The sequence below is a fragment of the Strigops habroptila genome, unplaced genomic scaffold, assembly GCF_004027225.2.
Source record: "Strigops habroptila isolate Jane unplaced genomic scaffold, bStrHab1.2.pri NW_022045635.1_ctg1, whole genome shotgun sequence".
In the NCBI taxonomy this organism is placed as follows: Eukaryota; Metazoa; Chordata; class Aves; order Psittaciformes; family Psittacidae; genus Strigops; species Strigops habroptila.
This window is the reverse complement of record NW_022651111.1, coordinates 164,353-184,688: the sequence shown is the minus strand read 5'-3', so window position 1 is coordinate 184,688 and position 20,336 is coordinate 164,353. Positions and strand designations below refer to the sequence as shown.

General features: G+C 57.0%; 1 protein-coding gene across 1 annotated transcript; it reads right to left on the bottom strand.

Moving 5' to 3' along the window:
* Positions 1–1,076: 1,076 nt before the first annotated feature.
* DDR1 (discoidin domain receptor tyrosine kinase 1) lies at positions 1,077–18,731 on the bottom strand. Its single transcript, XM_030475366.1, is given in 16 exon segments — positions 1,077–2,018; positions 2,725–2,874; positions 5,242–5,512; positions 6,975–7,175; positions 8,199–8,424; positions 10,219–10,377; positions 10,748–10,876; positions 11,489–11,735; positions 12,227–12,413; positions 12,922–13,024; positions 13,195–13,342; positions 14,194–14,422; positions 15,459–15,561; positions 16,315–16,419; positions 17,095–17,126; positions 18,694–18,731. Coding segments are annotated over 14 exon segments (2,370 nt in total). The 5' UTR covers positions 16,394–16,419; positions 17,095–17,126; positions 18,694–18,731; the 3' UTR covers positions 1,077–1,880.
* Between the last annotated feature and the right edge of the window lie 1,605 nt (positions 18,732–20,336).

The window sequence follows — 20,336 nt, the reverse complement described above, 5'->3', positions numbered from 1 at the left end:
CCCAATTCGGGGGGGGGGGGTCAGTAGTGTGTTGGGGGGGAGGGAGAGGAAGGAGGAAGAAGGAGGAGGAAGAGGAAGGAGAAGGAGGAAGAGGAAGGGGGAAGAGTAAGAGGAAGGAGGAGGAAGAAGGAGAAGGGGGAAGAGGAAGGAGAAGGAGGAAGAGGAAGAGGAGAGAGAAGGGGGAAGAGGAAGGAGAAGGAGGAAGAGGAAGGAACAAGAGGAAGGAGAGGGAGGAAGAGGAAGGAAGAAGAGGAAGGAGAAGGGGGAAGAGGAAGGAAGAAGAGGAAGAAGAAGGAGGAAGAGGAAGGAAGAAGAAGAAGGAGAAGGGGGAAGAGGAAGAGGAGAGACAAGGGGGAAGAGGAAGGAGGAGGAGGAAGAGGAAGGAGAAGGAGGAAGAGGAAGGAAGAAGAGGAAGAGGAAGGAGGAAGAAGAAGGAGAAGGAGGAAGAGGAAGAGGAAGGAAGAAGAGGAAGAGGAAGGAGGAGGAAGAAGGAGAAGGAGGAAGAGGAAGGGGAAGAGGAAGAAGAAGGAGGAAGAGGAAGGGGAAGGAAGAAGAGGAAGGAAGAAGAGGAAGGAGGAGGAAGAAGGAGAAGGAGGAAGAGGAAGGGGAAGAGGAAGAAGAAGGAGGAAGAGGAAGGGGAAGGAAGAAGAGGAAGGAAGAAGAGGAAGGAGGAGGAAGAAGAGGAAGGAGGAGGAAGAAGAAGAAGGAGGAAGAGGAAGGAGGAGGAGGAAGAGGAAGGAAGAAGAGGAAGGAGAAGGAGGAAGAGGAAGGAAGAAGAGGAAGGAGAAGGGGGAAGAGGAAAGAGAAGGAGGAAGGAGGAAGATGTAGAAGAAGGAGGATGAAGAATGAGGATGATGAAGAAGGTGGAAGAGAATGGGAGGAAGAGGAAGGAGGAGGTGGAAGGGAAAGAGGAGGAAGATGAATGCCGAAGGAGGGAGGAAGAGGAGGAGGATTATAAGGGGGATGAAGCACAAGGAGGAGGATGAAGGAGGAGGAGGATGAAGAAGAGATGCTAAAGCCAAAGGAAGATGAAGGGGAAAGGAAGGAGGATGAAGGAGGAGGATGAAGGAGGAGGGATGAAGGATGATGCCCATGAGGATGATGAAGGTGAGGACGATGATGATACTGAAGATGATGATGCTCAAGTGAGGCTGGTGTGGTGGTGATGAGGATGAAGGGGAGGATGAAGATGAAGGTGAGGATGATGATGATGCTGGAGGTGATGAAGCTCAAGCAAGGCCGGTGCGGTGGGGATGAAGGTGGGGATGAAGATGAGGATGATGCTGAAGGTGATCCTGATGGTGATGATGGTGATGCTCAAGTGAGGTTGGAGCGGTCCTGCAGCAGGGGGTGCAGGAGGATGAGGATGAAGATGATGATGATATGATGATGATGATGATGATGATGATGCTCAAGCCAGCCCAGAGTGGTCCCGCAGGAGGCGGTGCAGGAGGATGATGATGATATGATGATGATGAAGGTGATGATGATGATGATGCTGCTCATGCCAGCCCGGAGTGGTCCCGCAGGAGGCGGTGCAGGAGGATGAGGATGATGATGATGATGAAGGTGATGATGATGATGATGATGCTGCTCATGCCAGCCCGGAGTGGTCCCGCAGGAGGCGGTGCAGGAGGCTGAGGATGATGATGATGATGAAGGTGATGATGATGCTGCTCATGCCAGCCCAGAGTGGTCCCGCAGGAGGCGGTGCAGGAGGATGATGATGATATGATGATGATATGATGATGATGAAGGTGATGATGATGATGCTGCTGCTCATGCCAGCCCAGAGCGGTCCCGCAGGAGGCGGTGCAGGAGGATGAGGATGATGATGATGATGATGGTGATGATGAAGGTGATGATGATGATGCTGCTGCTCATGCCAGCCCGGAGCGGTCCCGCAGGAGGCGGTGCAGGAGGCCGAAGCTCGGCCGGTCGGCGGCGTCCCGGGCCCAGCAGCGCAACATCACCCCATGGAGAGCGGGGGGACAGCCCGGGGGGCACGGCAGGTACTCCTGGCACAGGGATTGGGATATGGGGTGTGGGATATGGGGTGTGGGGTATGGGGTATGGGATATGGGATATGGGATATGGGATATGGGATGTGGGGTATGGGATATGGGATATGGGATATGGGGTGTGGGATATGGGATATGGGGTGTGGGATATGGGGCATGGGATATGGGATATGGGATATGGGGGGTGGGATATGGGGTGTGGGATATGGGATATGGGGTGTGGGGTGTCGGATATGGGACAATGGCATTGCCCCCCTTACCCCCATTGCCCCCATTGCCCCCATTGCCCTCATTGCCCCCATTGCCCCCGTCACCCCTATTACCCCCATTGCCCCCATTGCCCCCATTGCCCCCATTACCCCCATTGTCCCCATCACCCCTATTACCCCCATTGCCCCCATTGCCCCATTACCCCCATTACCCCCATTGCCCCCATCGCCCCCATTGCCCCCATTTCTCCCATTGCCCCCATTACCCCCATTACCCCCATTGCCCCCATTTCTCCCATTACCCCCATTGTCCCCATTGCCCCCATTGCCCCCATTGCCCTCATTGCCCCCATTACCCCCATTGTCCCCATTGCCCCATTACCCCCATTGCCCCCATTGCCCCCATTGTCCCCCATTGCCCCCATTGCCCCCATCACCCCTATTACCCCCATTGCCCCCATTGCCCCCATCGCCCCCATTGCCCCACAGCTCACCTGCCTGCCCTGTGCCCGGAAGTGGTGCCCGGCGTTGGCAATGACCTGCTCGTCGCTCAGGCGCCCGTAGGGCTGCTCCCGGCACCGCGTCAGCACCTCCCACAGCGTCACCCCGAAGGCCCACGCGTCACTGGCGGGTGTGAACGTGCCCTGCGGACCCCATTGTACCCCATCGCACCCCGTTGTACCCCGTTGTACCCCACTGCACCCCATTGTACCCCATTGCACCCCATTGCACCCCATTGTACCCCATTGTATGCCATTGCACCCCATTGTACCCCATTGCACCCCGTTGTACCCCGTTGTACCCCATTGTACCCCATTGTATCCCGTTGCACCCCATTGCACCCCATCGCACCCCATTGTACCCCATTGCACCCCATTGTACCCCATCGCACCCCGTTGTACCCTATCGCACCCCATTGCACCCCATTGTACCCTATTGCACCCCACTGCACCCCATTGTACCCCATTGCACCTCATTGCACCCCATTGCACCCCGGTGTACCCCATTGCACCCCATTGTACCCCATCGTACCCCATTGCACCCCATCGCACCCCATTGCACCCCATTGTACCCCGTTGTACCCCATTGCACCCCGTTGTACCCCATCGCACCCCATCGCACCCCATTGCACCCCGTTGTACCCCCCTGCACCCCATCGCACCCCATTGCACCCCATTGCACCCCGTTGTACCCCATTGTACCCCATTGCACCCCGTTGTACCCCATTGCACCCCATTGTACCCCATCGCACCCCATTGCACCCCGTTGTACCCCACTGTATCACACTGTACCCCATTGTACCCCATTGCACTCCATTATATACCACTGTATCCCATTGCACACCATTGTATCACATTGTACCCCATTGCACCCCATTGTACCCCATTGCACCTCATTATATACCATTGCACCCCATTCTATCCCATTGTACCCCATTGCCCCCCATTCTATACCATTGTACCCCATTGTACCCCATTGTACCCCATTATATACCACTGTATCCCATTGCGCTCATTGTATCCCATTGTACCCCATTGCACCCCGTTGCACCCCATTGTACTCCATCGTATCCCATTGCACCCCATTGTACCCCACTGCACCCCATTCTATACCATTGCACCCCATTGCACCCCATTGTACCCCACTGCACCCCATTCTATACCATTGTACCCCATTGCACCCCATTGCACCCCACTGTATCCCATTACCCCCCAACCCCATTCCAACCCCATTCCAATCCCCTTCCAAACCCCTTTAATCCCCACGCCAGATCCCCTTTGTGCCCATTCCTGCTTGCATCCGTTTCCCATCCCATTCCCACCATGAGGATGCGCTCCCATCCCATCCCATTCCCACCATGAGGATGCCCTCCCATCCCAACCCATTCCCACCATGAGGATGCGCTCCCACCCCATTCCCACCATGAGGATGCGCTCCCATCCCACCCCATTCCCACCATGAGGAAGCGCTCCCACCCCATTCCCACCATGAGGAAGCGCTCCCACCCCATTCCCACCATGAGGATGCACTCCCATCCCATTCCCACCATGAGGAAGCGCTCCCACCCCATTCCCACCATGAGGAAGCGCTCCCACCCCATTCCCACCATGAGGATGCACTCCCATCCCATTCCCACCATGAGGAAGCGCTCCCATCCCATTCCCACCATGAGGAAGCGCTCCCATCCCATTCCCACCATGAGGATGCGCTCCCATCCCATCCCATTCCCACCATAATGATGCACTCCCACCCCATTCCCACCACGAGGATGCTCTCCCATCCCACCCCATTCCCACCATGAGGATGCACTCCCATCCCATCCCATTCCCACCATGAGGATGCACTCCCATCCCATCCCATTCCCACCATGAGGATGCGCTCCCATCCCATCCCATTCCCACCATGAGGATGCGCTCCCATCCCATCCCATTCCCACCATGAGGATGCGCTCCCATCCCATCCCATTCCCACATGAGGATGCTCTCCCATCCCATCCCATTCCCACCATGAGGATGCGCTCCCATCCCATCCCATCCCATTCCCACCATGAGGATGCACTCCCATCCCATCCCATTCCCACCATGAGGATGCACTCCCACCCCATTCCCACCATGAGGAAGCGCTCCCATCCCATTCCCACCATGACGATGCACTCCCATCCCATCCCATTCCCACCATGAGGATGCACTCCCACCCCATTCCCACCATGAGGAAGCGCTCCCATCCCATTCCCACCATGAGGATGCACTCCCATCCCACCCCATTCCCACCATGAGGAAGCGCTCCCACCCCATTCCCACCATGAGGATGCACTCCCATCCCATTCCCACCATGAGGAAGCGCTCCCATCCCATTCCCACCATGAGGATGCACTCCCATCCCATTCCCACCATGAGGAAGCACTCCCATCCCATTCCCACCATGAGGAAGCGCTCCCATCCCATTCCCACCATGAGGATGCACTCCCATCCCATTCCCACCATGAGGAAGCACTCCCATCCCATTCCCACCATGAGGATGCACTCCCATGCCATCCAGCGGATGGGCAGCAGGGCCCTGCCCCGCACGCGGTAGTAGTGCGCGGTGTAGAGGGGCCGGCTCATGCCGAAGTCCGCCACCTTGACGGTGACGCCGGGCCCCACGAGGCAGTTCCGCGTCGCCAGATCCCGGTGCACGACGTTCAATCCCGACAGGAAGCGCATCCCGGAGGCGATCTGCGCCCCCACGTGCAGCAGCGTGGCCAGGCTGGGCGGGGCCAGGGGCGGGGCGTCAGGGGCGGGGCTTAAGGGAAGGGGTGGGGCTTAAGGGAAGGGGCGGGGATAAAGGGAAGGGGCAGGGATATATGGAATGGGCGGGGGTAAAGGGGCGTGGTTAAATGAAAGGGGCGTGGCTAAAGGGAAGGGGTAGGCATATATGGAATGGGCAGGGGTAAAGGGGCATGGTTAAAGGGAAGGGGAGTGCGTAAAGGGAATGGGCAGGGCTAAAGGGAATGGGCGGGGCTAAAGGGAAGGGGTGGGGCTAAAGGGGAAGGGCGGGGCTGAAGGGTAAGGTTGGGGCTAAAGGGGAAGGGTGGGGCTAAAGGGAAAGGGCGGGGCTAAAGGGGAAGGGTGGGGCTAAAGGGGGGGCGTGGTTAAAGGGAATGGGCGGGGCTAAAGGGAAGGGGCGGGGCTTAAGGGAAGGGGCAGGCATATATGGAATGGGCAGGGGTAAAGGGGCGTGGTTAAAGGGAAGGGGCGTGGTTAAAGGGAATGGGCAGGGCTAAAGGGAATGGGCGGGGCTAAAGGGAAGAGGGTGGCTGAAGGGAATGGGCAGGGATAAATGGAATGGGCAGGAGAAAAGGGGCGTGGCTAAAGAGAAGGGGCGTGGCTAAAAGGAATGGGCAGGGCTAAAGGGAATGGGCGGGGCTAAAGGGAAGGTTGGGGCTAAAGGGAATGGGCGGGGCTAAAGGGAAGGGGGGTGGCTAAAGGGGAGAGGTGGGCTAAAGGGAAGGGGCGTGGCTAAAGGTAATGGGCAGGGATAAATGGAATGGGCAGGGATAAAGGGGCGTGGCTAAAGAGAATGGGCGTGGCAAAAGGGAATGGGCAGGGCTAAAGGGAATGGACGGGGCTAAAGTGAATGGGCGGGGCTAAAGGGGAAGGTTGGGGCTAAAGGGAAGGGGCGGGGCTTAAGGGGAAGGGTGGGGCTGAAGGGAAGGGGCGGGGCTAAAGAGGCGTGGCTAAAGGGAGTGGGCAGGGGGCCAAAGAGGCTTGGTGAAAGGGGCGTGGCTAAAGGGAGTGGGTGTGGCTGAAGGGCAGAGTTAAAGGGAAGGGGCAGGGCTAAAGGGAATGGGAGGGGTTGAAGGGAATGGGCGGGGCTAAAGGAAGGGGCGTGGCTAAAGGGAAGGAGCAGGGATAAGTGGAATGGGCAGAGGTAAAGGGGCGTGGTTAATGGGGCGTGGTTAAATGAAGGGGCGTGGCTAAAGGGGAAGGGTGGGACTAAAGGGGCGGGGTTAAAGGGAAGGGGCTGGGCTAAAGGGAAGGGGCAGGGCAAAAGGGAAGGGGCGTGGTCAAAGGGAAGGGGCTGGGCTAAAGAGAAGGGGCGTGGTTAAATGGGGAAGGGTGTGGCTAAATGGAAGGGGCAGGGCTAAAGGGAATGGGAGGGGCTGAAGGGGCGGAGTTTAAGAGAAGGGGCATGGCTAAAGCGAAGGGGAGTGGCTAAAGGGAATGGGCGGGGCTAAAGGGGCGGGGGCTAAAGGGAAGGGGGCGTGTCCTAAAGGCTTAAAGGGGCCGTGTCGCACCTGAGGGCATGCCCCGTGGGCCCGCCCAGGAACTGGTGCAGGTCGCCGTGCTCCATGTACTCGGTGATGATGCAGAGGGGGCCGGGCCCCGCGCACACCCCCAGCAGCCGCACGATGTTGGGGTCCCGCAGGCGCCCCATGGTGCGCGCCTCCTGCAGGAAGTCCCGCCTGACCCCCCCGTCAGCCCTCGCACGCCCCTTTGCACCCCCCTTGCACACTCACACCCAAAATTGCACCCCCTTTGCACACTCACACCCCCATTTGCACACCCCCTTGAAGCCCCACACCTCTATTTGCACCTTCCTTGCACACTCACACCGCCATTTACACCCCCTTGCACACTCACACCCCATTTACACCCCCTTGCACACTCACACCCCCATTTGCACCCACCTTGCACACTCAAACCCCATTTGCACCCCCTTGCACACTCACAGCCCCATTTGCACCCACCTTGCACACTCAAACCCCATTTGCACCCCCCCTTGCACACTCACACCCCCATTTGCACACCCCCTTGAAGCCCCACACCTCTATTTGCACCTTCATTGCACACTCACACCTCCATTTGAACCCCCCATTGCACACTCACACCCTCATTTGAACCCCGCATTGCACACCCACATCCCCATTTGCACCCACCTTGCACACTCAAACCCCATTTGCACCCCCTTGCACACTCACACTCCCATTTGCACACCCCTTGAAGCCCCACACCTCCATTTGCAGCCTCATTGCACACTCATACCCCCATTTGAACCCCCCCTTGCACACTCACACCCCCATTTGAGCCCCCTCTTGTGCACTCACACCCCCATTTGCACCCCCCCTTGCACAGTCACCCCACATTTGCACCCCCTTGCACACTCACACCCCATTTGCACCCCCTCCCACACTCACACCCCATTTGCACAACCCTTTAGGCCCCACACCTCCCTTTGCACCTTCATTGCACACTCACACCCCCATTTGAACCCCCCCGTTGCACACTCACACCCTCATTTACACCCCCTTGCACACTCACACCCCCATTTGCACCCCCTTGCACACTCACACCCCCATTTGAACCCCCCCATTGCACACTCACACCCTCATTTACACCCCTTTGCACACTCACACCCCATTTACACCCCCTCTTGCACACTCACAGCCCATTTCCACCCCTTTACACACTCGCCCCCCCCCCCGTACCGGGCGTTCTTGGTCGCGTCCGGGCGCAGCACCTTGACGGCCACCAGCAGAGGGCGCCCGCGCGGCAGGTCCGGGGGTCGTGACCCCGGCGGCAGCGCCTGCGGGTCCTCGACCTCGCACAGGAGGACCTGAGGGGGCGGGGCCTCGATGAGGGGCGTGGCCTCAGGCGGGCGGGGCAGGGCTAACACTAAAGGGGAGTGGTCTCAACAACGGGGCGGGGCTTCAACTCACCGGAGGCAGGGTTTAACCAATGGGGCATGGCCTCAGCAGCAAGGGGCGGGGCTTCCCCAAAGGGGCGTGGTTAATACCAAAAGGCGGGGCTTCATTCTGAGTGGGTGGGGCTAACCGGGGGGCGGGGCTAGATTGTAAATGGGCGTGGCTTGAGAGAAGGGGCGTGGCTTCACCCCAAGGGGCCTTCACCTAATAGGGACATTGGGGGCGTGGCTTATAGAGGGGCGGGGTTTCCAGCCAGGTGGGTTGGGGGAAGGGGCGTGGCGGGGGGGGCGTGGCCTAGCGGGGGGGCGTGGTTTGGCGCGGGAGGGGGCGTGTCTCACCTCTCCGAACTGCCCCTCCCCCAGCTTCTGCCGGAAGCGCAGGCGCCGGCGCGGGAAAGCCGGGAGGGCGGGGCAGGGGGCGGGGCCACACGCGGGGTAGGCGGAGCCTCCGGTGACGTCAGCCTCCGCGTAGGCCTCGGCCCCGCCCTCGGGCTCTGCAAGGGGTGGGGGGAAGGGTCAGTGGGGGCGGGGCTAAAGGGAAGGGGGTTGGAAATAGGGCGGGGCTTCTGCATAAGGGGAGGGGTTAAAGGGGGCGGGGATAACACAAGGGGAGGGGCTATAGCAAAGGGGCTGGGTTACAATAAGAGGGGAGGGGCTATAGGAAGGGCATATGGCTATAGGAAGAAGGGGAGGGGCTATAAGGGGGTGTGGCTATAGGGAGAAGGGGAGGGGCTATAAGGGGATGTGGCTATAGGGAGAAGGGGAGAGGCTATAAGGGGGTGTGGCTATAGGAAGAAGGGGAGGGGCTATAAGGGCAGGTGGCTATAGGGCAGGGTTATAGGAAGAGGGGAGGGGCTAGAACAAGGTGGGAGGGGCTAAATCGGGAGGGGAGGGATCAACATGGATGGGGCGGGGCTAAACTGTTTCAGGTCCAAAGGGGAGGGGCTTCAGGAAAGGTGTGGGAGGGTTCAGACCCGAAGGGGGCGGGGCTTCACCTCACCATCTGTGTTGATTGGCTTAGCCCCGTCAGGTGGGGCCCGACCGAGCCCTCCCATTGGCTGGGCATAGGTGGCCAGGAGGAGGCGATAGCCTGGATTGGCGAAGGGAGCTGTGGGGGGGGTTAGGAGAGGGGCGGGGCCTGGAGGCTGCACCCCTGAATACATCTATAGATCCATCCATCATCCATCCATCATCCATCCTCCATCATCCATCATCCATCCATCATCCATCCTCCATCATCCATCCATCCATCCATCCATCCATCCATCCATCCATCCATCCATCCTCCATCATCCATCATCCATCATCCATCCATCATCCATCATCCATCATCCATCCATCATCCATCCATCATCCATCATCCATCCATCATCCATCCTCCATCATCCATCATCCATCATCCATCCATCCATCCATCATCCATCATCCATCCATCCATCATCCATCCATCATCCATCCATCCATCCATCCATCCATCCATCATCCATCCATCATCCATCCATCCACCATCTGTCCATCATCCATCCATCCATCCATCCACCCCCCATCCCCTCACCATGTCCCGGAGGTGCCGGTGGCCCCGGTGGCCGCGTTGGCTCCTGGTACTCGCCCTCCTCCGGTGGGATCCTCTCGTAGCGGGGGGGTCCTCGCGCCGCCGCTGTCACGTTGTTGATGACAATGGTGTCACCGGGCACCGAGAGCTGCACCCGCAGCTCATCCTCTGACGGCCGGGCCTATGGGAGAACCTCAGGTAGACCCAGGCCACCAACAGCCCCCCAGTTCCTCCCAGTCCCTCCCAGTCCCACTCACCTTCCCCAGGATCTTCTTCCAGTACTGCCGCCAGAGGATGAGGAAGATGACGCCCAATAGGAGCATGATGATGGCCACCAAGCAGCCAATCAGGATGGATGTGTGACTGTGGTCAGCTTTGGCGACTGGTTGCCCTCTATTGGGGTCCATTGGGGCTGCCATAGGGGTGGAGGTGGGCAGAATGTCCATCCATGGTGCCATCATGGACCAACCCTATCAAGGGTGTCCATCCATGGTGCCATCATGGACCAACCCTATCAAGGGTGTCCATCCATGGTGCCATCATGGACCAACCCTATCAAGGGTGTCCATCCATGGTGCCATCATGGACCAACCCTATCAAGGGTGTCCATCCATGGTGCCATCATGGACCAACCCTATCAAGGGTGTCCATCCATGGTGCCATCATGGACCAACCCTATCAAGGGTGTCCATCCATGGTGCCATCATGGTCCAACCCCATCAAGCTCAATGGAGTCCATCCATGGTGCCACCATGGACCAGCCCCATCAAGCACCACCTTACCTGGTGTTGTGATGTTGGTGGCCATGTCCCCATGCCATTGGTCCTCATGGATGGCCATGACCCCCACTGAGGGGTCAGGGGGGCTGGCTGGAGGCCAGCCACTGGACCCCACAATCTCCTCCACCATATCTATGGGGCGAGCCCCATGGAGCAGACAATGAGGGTGGGACAGCGGCCAACACAGTCAAAGAGCCTTCCCATTGGCCAACAGGCCAAGAAGGGGCCCATGAGGTGGTTGACCACCCCATCACCCAACCATTGACTCCATCACCCAACCAGTGACCCCATCGCCCAACCAATGACCCCATCACCCAACCAATGACCCCATCACCCAACCATTGACTCCATCATCCACCCATTGACCCCATCACCCAACCATTGACCCCATCACCCATTGACTCCATCACCCAACCAATGACCCCATCACCCAACCATTGACCCCATCACCCGCCCAGTGACCTCATCACTCAACCATTGACCCCATCACCCAACCACTGACCCCATCACCCAACCAATGACCCCATCACTCAACCAATGACCCTCATCCAAACAATGACCCCATCATCCAACCACTGACCCCATCACCCAACCATTGACCCCATCACCCAACCAATGACCCCATCACCCAACCAATGACCCCATCACCCAACCATTGACCCCATCACCCAACCAATGACCCCATCACCCAACCATTGACCCCATCACCCAACCAACACCCAACCATCCAGTCCAAGAGCCAACCTGAGAAGAATGTGACCTCACTGAAGAGCATCCACTCCCCGCTGAAGAAGAAGTGGCACTGGATGAAGCGGGCCTGGCGCCCACCAAGAGGCACCATGATGGAGCGGGCACTGGGGTCCTTCATGGTCCCAGCCAGGCTGTGGGTGGCCGGGGTGGGCTCCCAGGCCGTGGCCAAGGTCCTCTTGAAGAGACACTCCACCTCCTTGAAGATGCTCACCCCACGTGTGTGCATGTTGTTGCAGTGAACCTGGGGGGACATTGGGGTTGGACACCGTCCCATGATGCCCTGGAGGGGTAAGACAAAGGGTATCCAACAGGAAGTTCCAGTCCCTGAGGTTGGGTCTCCAATGGGAAGTTCAAGACCCTGAGCTGGGGCTGAAGTTGGGTCTCCAATGGGAAGCTAAAGACCATAGGAAGGGGTCTCCAATGGGAAGCTCCGGCCCCTAAGGTTGGGTTGAAGCTGGGGTCTCCAATGGGAAGTCTCAGCCCCTAAAGTGGACTTGAGGTTGGGTCTCCAATGGGAACATCCCATTGGAGACCCAACATGGTGGACTTGATGTGGTGGCCCCTCATACATCTATGCCCAGACCCCCTGGAGCACCCATTGCCCTCCCTCCCATGATCTCCAAGGTCACCCCATTGCCCACCATCCCCTCCCCATGATGTCCTATGGCACCCCATTGCCCACCATCCCCATTGCCCACCATCCCACCGCTATCCCATCATGCCATGGGGCACCTGCATGGCTCGGAAGCTCCGGAGCGCCTCGAACTCAAACTCCAGCTCCACGTGAGGTTGAGGACCAGGAGGTCGGCGCCATCCAACGTAGTCATATCCTGGCCAAAGGCGCCGCTCCCGGGTCCGGGTGAAGTCATCCAGGCCCAGAACCCCATCGGCCAACTGGCCCAGGCCACCAAACTGCAGCCTGGAGGACACCAGGAGATGTGGGTCCCACCATGGACCAACCCCACCAAGCTCAAGGGTGTCCATCCATGGTGCCATCATGGCCCAACCCCGTCAAGCTCAATGTTGTCCATCCATGGTGCCATCATGGACCAACCCCATTAAGGGTGGCCATCCCTGATGCCGTCATGGTCCAACCCCATCAAGCTCAAGGGTGTCTATTCATTGTGCCATCATGGCCCCATCCCATCTGGGCCCACTTTGGGGTCATCTACAGACAGTGGGGGGTGATTTAGGGACAGTCGGAGCCTGTTTGGGATACTTGGGGATGGCCAAGGGCAGTTTGGGGACATCTGGGGACAGTTTGAGGACCATTGGGGCCGACTGAGAAGGTCCATGGACAGTCTAGGGACAGTCTGGGGACACTTGGAGATGGTTTTGGGCCACTTGAGGACAGTTTGGGTCCAGCTGGGGAGCTCTTGGGGTTGGTTGCGGCCCTTGGGGACACTTGGGGACACGTGGGGACTCACGGGCCAACGCTGTATCCATCGTAGGTGGAGTCATTGAGGACAACGGGTGCCGGGTCAAGGAGCATCACTTGTCCCTGTGGTGCTGTGTAGGACAAGAGCCCAGCTGGGGACAGGAGACACATCACCATGGGGTTGGGTGAAGGACATGGGGATGGGGTCCCACCACCCTGGGGACCACCACCATTGGGGTTTGAGGTTGGGTGACACCAGGAGGGTGATGGGGTGGGTTGGAGGTGCCAGTGGGTGCCGTGGGGGTGCCAAGGTGCCACTCACCATCCCATGGGCACCCATAGAGCTCCAGGCGCAGGCAGACGCTCATGGCCCGTGGGGCCCGGGGGTAGATGCGAAGGGCTCTGGCCACTGGTGGTGGGGCCAAGTCCTTCAGCACCACTCCCTCGGGGTCCTCGTTGCCCCCGATCACCTGCGAGGGGCACCCAGATCCGTTGGGATCAAGCTGGGAATCTCGTGGATCCCACCACTGAGGAGATTCCAGGGGGCTCCAGAGTCTCCCATGGGTCCCATTGACCTCTGGGAGCTCCCATGGGTCCCATTGACCTCCAGGATCTCCCATGGGTCCCATTGAAGTCCGGGATCCCACTGGCTTCCCCAAGGTCCCACCACTGCTCAAGGTGACCCAAGATGCCCTCAAGGTTCCCAGTCAACTCAGCGGCAACCCCATTGCCCCCATTGTCCCCATTGCTCCCGTTATCCCCGTTGTCCCCATTGTCCCCATTGTCCCCCTTGTCCCCCATTGCTCCCATTGTCCCCACTGCCCCCATTGCCCCCATTGCCCCCATTGCCCAAATTGCTCCCATTGTCCCCATTGTCCCCATTGACCCCATTGCTCCCATTGTCCCCATTGTCCCCATTACTCCCAGTGTCCCCATTGTCCCCATTGTCCCCATTACCCTCATTGTCCCCATTGCCCCCATTGTCCCCATTGCCCCCCTTGTCCCCCATTGTCCCTATTGTCCCTATTGACCCCATTGCCCCCATTACCCACCTTGTCCTCGTTGCCCCCATTGTCCCCATTTCTCCCAATGTCCCCATTGCCCCCATTGACCCTATTGCCCTCATTGTCCCCATTGACCCCATTGTCCTCATTGTCCCCATTGACCCCATTGCCCCCATTGTGCCTATTGTCCCCATTGACCCTATTACCCTCATTGTCCCCATTGCCCCCATTGTCCCCATCACTCTCATTGCCCCCATTGTCCCCATTGTTCCCATTGCCCCCCTTGTCTCCATTGTCCCCATTGCCCCCAGTGTCACCTCCTGTCCCCACCGGTCCCTCCAGCGCAGCCACCGGCGCCGGTCGCGGCTGTAGCGCAGCCGGTAGGAGCCGGTGAACTCGCGGCCGTGGCCACCCGCGTGCCGGCCCTGTGTCCCCACCAGCGTCACCACGTGCAGCCGCGCCAGGTCCACCTCCAGGAACTCCTGCTCCTGCGGGAACACCGGCCCCGCTGGGCACCAAGCGCCGTCCCCATCGCTGCGGCCCAGCCTGTGGCACCATAGGGACACCATGGGGATATGGGGTATGGGACATGGGATATGCGATATGGGGTATGGGGTATGGGATATGGAATATATGGGGTATATGGTATGGGATATGGAATATAGGGGGTATGGAATATGGGGTATGGGGTACGGGGTATGGGGTATGGGGTATGGGTATGGGATATGGGGTATGGGGTATGGGATATGGAATATATGGGGTATGGGATATGGGATATGGGGTATGGGATATGGAATATATGGGGTATGGGATATGGAATATATGGGGTATGGGGTATGGGATATGGGGAATGGGATATGGAAGATATGGGGTATGGGATATGGAATATATGGGGTATGGGGTATGGGATATAGGGTATGGGATATGGAAGATATGGGGTATGGGATATGGGATATGGAGTATGGGATATTGGGTATGGGATACGGAATATATGGGGTATGGGGTATGGGATGTGGGGTATGGGATATGGAATATATGGGGTAAGGGATATGGGGTATGAGATATGGAATATATGGGGTATGGGATATGGGGTATGGGATATGGAATATGTGGGGTATGGGGTATGGGGTATGGGGTACGGGATATGGGATATGGGATATATGGGGTATTGGGTATGGGGTATGGGATATGGAATATATGGGGTATGGGATATAGATATGGGATATGGAATATATGGGTTTAAGGGATATGGGGTATGAGATATGGGATATGGAGTATGGGGTATGGGATATGGGGTATGGGATATGGGGTATGGGATATGGGGTATGGGATATAGGGTATGGGATATGGGGTATGGGGATATGAGGACATCCAAGGACAGAGGGACATGGGGATACCCAGAGGACATGGGGACACTTGGAGGGTATGGGGCCATCATAGGGGCTCCCAGGGGACACTAAGGGACATGGGGACATCATGGGGACACTCAGAAGGCCCCTGGATGGAACAGGCCAGCCTTGGAGGGGACGACACTGCACCATACTGGTCCATACTGGGGTGTACTGGTGGGTACTGGGCTCACCGGCCATGGCGGGCAGCGGTGGAGTCAGACCAGGCGCTGGAGGCTGAGAGGTGACTGTCAGGGATGGATCCATCCTGCATCCCAAGGGCAAAGCGGCACCTGCCTGGGACAGGGACATGGGGTGTGGGATATGGGGAATGGGGTATGGGATATGGGGTGTGGGGTATGGGATGTGGGGTGTGGGGTATGGGATACGGGGTATGGAGTATGGGGAATGGGATATGGGGTATGGGATATGGGAATGGGATATGGGGAGTGGGATATGGGGTATGGGGTATGGGGAATGGGGTGTGGGATATGGGGTATGGGATATGGGGTGTGGGATATGGGGTATGGGATATGGGATACGGGGTATGGGGTATGGGGTATGGGAATGGGATATGGGGAGTGGGATATGGGGTATGGGATATGGGGTATGGGATATGGGGTATGGGGTGTGGGATATGGGATATGGGGTATGGGATATGGGGTGTGGGATATGGGGTATGGGATATGGGATATGGGGTATGGGATATGGGGTGTGGGGTATGGGATACAGGGTATGGGGTATGGGATATGGTATATGGGGTGTGGGATATGGGGTATGGGATATGGGATACAGGGTATGGGATATGGGATACAGGGTATGGGGTATGGGATATGGGGTATGGGGTGTGGGATATGGGATATGGGGTATGGGATATGGGGTGTGGGATATGGGGTATGGGATATGGGGTGTGGGGTATGGGGTGTGGGGTGTGGGATATGGGGTATGGGATGTGGGGTATGGGATATGGGGTGTGGGATATGGGGTATGGGATATGGGATATGGGGTGTGGGATATGGGGTGTGGGATATGGGGTACGGGGACACTCACTCAGGTCGAGCTGCTCCAGGCTCACGGTGCCCGTTGGCAGCAGCAGGAGCAGGGGCAGGATCGGGGGCAGCCCCCCCATGGTGCCCCCCGCACTGGGGGCTGTTACTGGGAGCACATGTAACAACATGAGATAACACGCGACATCACGTGATAACACACGATAACACGGAGCGGCATGTGATAACGTGCAACAACACAATGTAACACGGAACCACAACATGCAGCAACATGCAAGGACATGTCACAACGTGTGATGACGTGTTGCTACATGCGATAACATGCAGCAACGCATGTTAACACCTAATGGCATGGAATGACATGTAACAACATGCAATAACATGTAGCAACACAAAATAACATGCAACAACATGCAGTAACACACAAGAACGGGAGATAACATGCAATAACATGTAACGACAGGCGATAACATGTAACAACAGGCAATAACATGTAACAACACTCAATGACATGTCACAATGTGCAATAAAACCCAAGAACATGCAATGACACATGAAAACACACAATGACACCCAAGAACATGCAATGACACGTGAGGAAACACAATGAGACATGAGAACACACAACAACATGTAACAAAATGCAACAACATGTAACATACGACCCCAAAACACGTCACACACCACACAAGAACATACAAGAACACACAAGAACACACAACTAAATGCAATAACAGGCAATAACACACAACACACCATAACATACGAGCCCAAGACATGCAATGACACACCATGACACACCTCAACATGCCCCAACACGCACCTGGGCTCTCTGTGGGCTCCGGCGGGTGGCACCTATAGGAGCACCCATAGATCCTGTCTATAGACATCCCCTGTACATGTATGTTATATGCTAACATACATGTATGTCCCCAAACTTAAACATTTGGGCATATATGGCTACATATGTGTGCATTTACGTGTCGCCATGCATATATATCCATGTAGGGTCACACATGTGTGTATTTAGATGTATATATGTATATATATGGCTACATGTGTGTGTATTTACATGTATATATGGACATATGTGGCCACACACATATATGTTTACACGTATATATGCACATATGTGGCCACACACGTATGTATTTACACATAACATGGCCACACATGTATGGATTCACGTGTATAGACACATATATGGACATATATAGCCATGCGCATCACCCCAAGTCACCCCAAATACCCCTCCAAAAGCCTCAGGGACCCCCAAACGCACCCAAATACCCCCCAAACACCCCTAAATCCCTCCTAAGCCCCCCAAGTGCCCCAAATCCCCCCAAACCTGCCCCAGATGCCCCACGAACACCCCCAAAGTCCCCCAAACACCCCCAAGTGCCCCCAAAACTCCCCAAACACCCCCCAAACGCCCCCAAACACTCCCACATACACCCCAAACACTCCCAAGTGCCCCCCAAAACACCCGCAAAACGCCCCAAACTGCTCCAAACACACTCAAGTGCCCCCAAAACACCCCCAAAACGCCGCAAACTGCCCCAAACACACTCAAGTGCCCCCCAAAAACCCCAAACGCCCCCCAAACCGCCCCAAACACCCCCCAAACACCCTCAAACACCCACCAAACACCCTCAAACACCCCCAAGTGTCCCCCAAAAGCCCCCAAACACCCCCAAACACCCCAAAACGCCCCCAAAGTCCCCCAAACACACCCAAGTGCCCCCCAAAACACCCCCAAACTGCCCCAACCCCTCCCACACACACTCTCGTGCCCCCCAAAAACCCCAAACGCCCCCCAAACCTCCCCAAACACCCCCAAACCGCCCCCAAACACCCCGCAAACACCCTCAAACACCCCCAAGTGTCCCCCCAAAGCCCCCAAACACCCACAAACACCCCCAAGTGCCCCCCAAAACACCCCCAAACCGCCCCAAACTGCCCCAAACACACTCAAGTGCCCCCCAAAACCCCCAAACGCCCCCAAACGCCCCCCAAGCCACCCCAAACATGCCCCAAAAGCACCCCAAACACCCCCAAACGGCCCCCAAACACCCCCCAAACACCCCCAAGTGTCCCCCAAAAGCCCCCAAACACCCCCAAATGCACCTCAAACACCCCCAAACGTCCCCCAAACACCCCCAAGTGCCCCCCAAAACACCCCCAAACTGCCCCAACCCCCCCCACACTCTCGTGCCCCCCAAAAACCCCAAACGCCCCCCAAACCTCCCCAAACACCCCCAAACATGCCCCAAACGCACCCCAAACACCCCCAAACCGCCCCCAAACACCCCCCAAACACCCTCAAACACTCCCAAGTGTCCCCCAAAAGCCCCCAAACACCCCCAAACGCCCCCAAACCTCTCCAAATCCCCCCCCCCCCCGCCCCATTCCCGTTTCCCACCGGCTCCCGGCTCCAGCTCCTCGTTGCTCCCTCCCGGCTCTCGGGGCCCCTCCCCTTTGCCCCTCCCCCCTCCCCCCCCTTCCCCCCGGGGGTTGGAGGGGGGGGGAAGGGGCAAAGGGGGGTCCCAGGGGGGGTTGGGAGCCCGGATGTTGGGTCCCCCCCCAAGTGCACCCCAAAGCATTAGAGGAACACCCCCAAAGCGACACATCCCATTGGGGGAACCCCCCCAAAACCCGCTTTTTGGGGTCCCCCCCACCCCTTTATGGACCTCTCAAACTCCTTTATATTGGGGGAACCCCCCCTTGAAACCCCCTTTTTTGGGGTCCCCCAACTCAATTCTTAGGGGGCCCGCTTGAAATCGCCTTTTTGGGGTTCCCCCCCTTGAAACCGCCTTTATAGGGTCCCCCCTACCCCTTTATGGACCCCTCAACCCCACTACATTTGGGGGACCGCCTATCGGGATCACTTTTGGGGGCCCCCCCCCCTTGAAGCCCCCTATTTGGACCCATTGAAACCATCATTTTTGGGGGACCCCCCCCAAAACCTCCCTTTTGAGCCCCAAAACCCTCTTCTTGGCACGGGGGGGGCCTCCTGAAACGCCCTTTTGGGGCCCCCCAGAACCCCCTTCTTGGGGGGCCCCCCCAAATCTCCCTTCCCCCCCCCCCCCACGCGTGTTTGGGCAGTGACCGAACGTCTCCGGGGCTATAAATAACGGGGGGGGGGGTCCCACCAACTGCTGCCCCCCAACAGCTGGGGGGGGAAAGGGAGGGGGGGAGCAGCTGTTGGGGGGGAACAGCTGGAATGGGGGACTGGGGGGGGCAGAATTCCATGAGGAGGAGTCATTGGGATGGAAGGGGAGAGGGTTTCCCGACTGGCGGCAGTGGGTCGGCCGTTATTAGCGACTATTTGTGTGTTATTAGCGGCTATTTGTTCGTTATCAGCAGTTAATTGTCTGTTATTAGCGGTTATTTGTCTGTTATTAGTAGTTATTTGTCTGTTATTAGCTGCTATTTGTCTATTATTAGCAGTTATTTCCCATTATTAGCGATGATTTGCCATTATTAGCGGTTATTTGTGTGCTATTAGTGGTTATTTGTCTATTATTAGCGGTTATTTATCTATTATTAGCGGTTATTTGTCTGTTATTAGTGGTTATTTCTGCAATATTAGTGGTGATTTCCCATCATTAGCAGTTATTTTCCCATTACTAGTGGTTATTTTCTCATTATTAGTGGTTATTTCCACATTACTAGCCATTAATCCCCTTTTATTAGCAGTTATTTCCCCATTATTATCCACTATTTCCCATTATTAGCAGCTAATTCATCATTATTAGTGGTTTTCCCCATTATTAGCTACTATTTTCCGTTGTTAGCCTTTATTTCCCCATGATTAGCCGTTATTTCTCCAGTATTAGCTGTTATTTCCCCTTTCATGAGCCATTATTTCCACATTATCAGCCACTATTTCCCATTATTAGCGATTATTTCCCCATTATTACCAGGTATGTCTAATTATTAGCTGCTATTTCCCCATTATTAGCCAATATTCCCCATTATTAGCCACTGCTTCCCATTGGTGGCCATTACTTCCCTATTATTAGACACTGTTTTCCATTATTAGCCGGGTTTCCCCCAGTAATG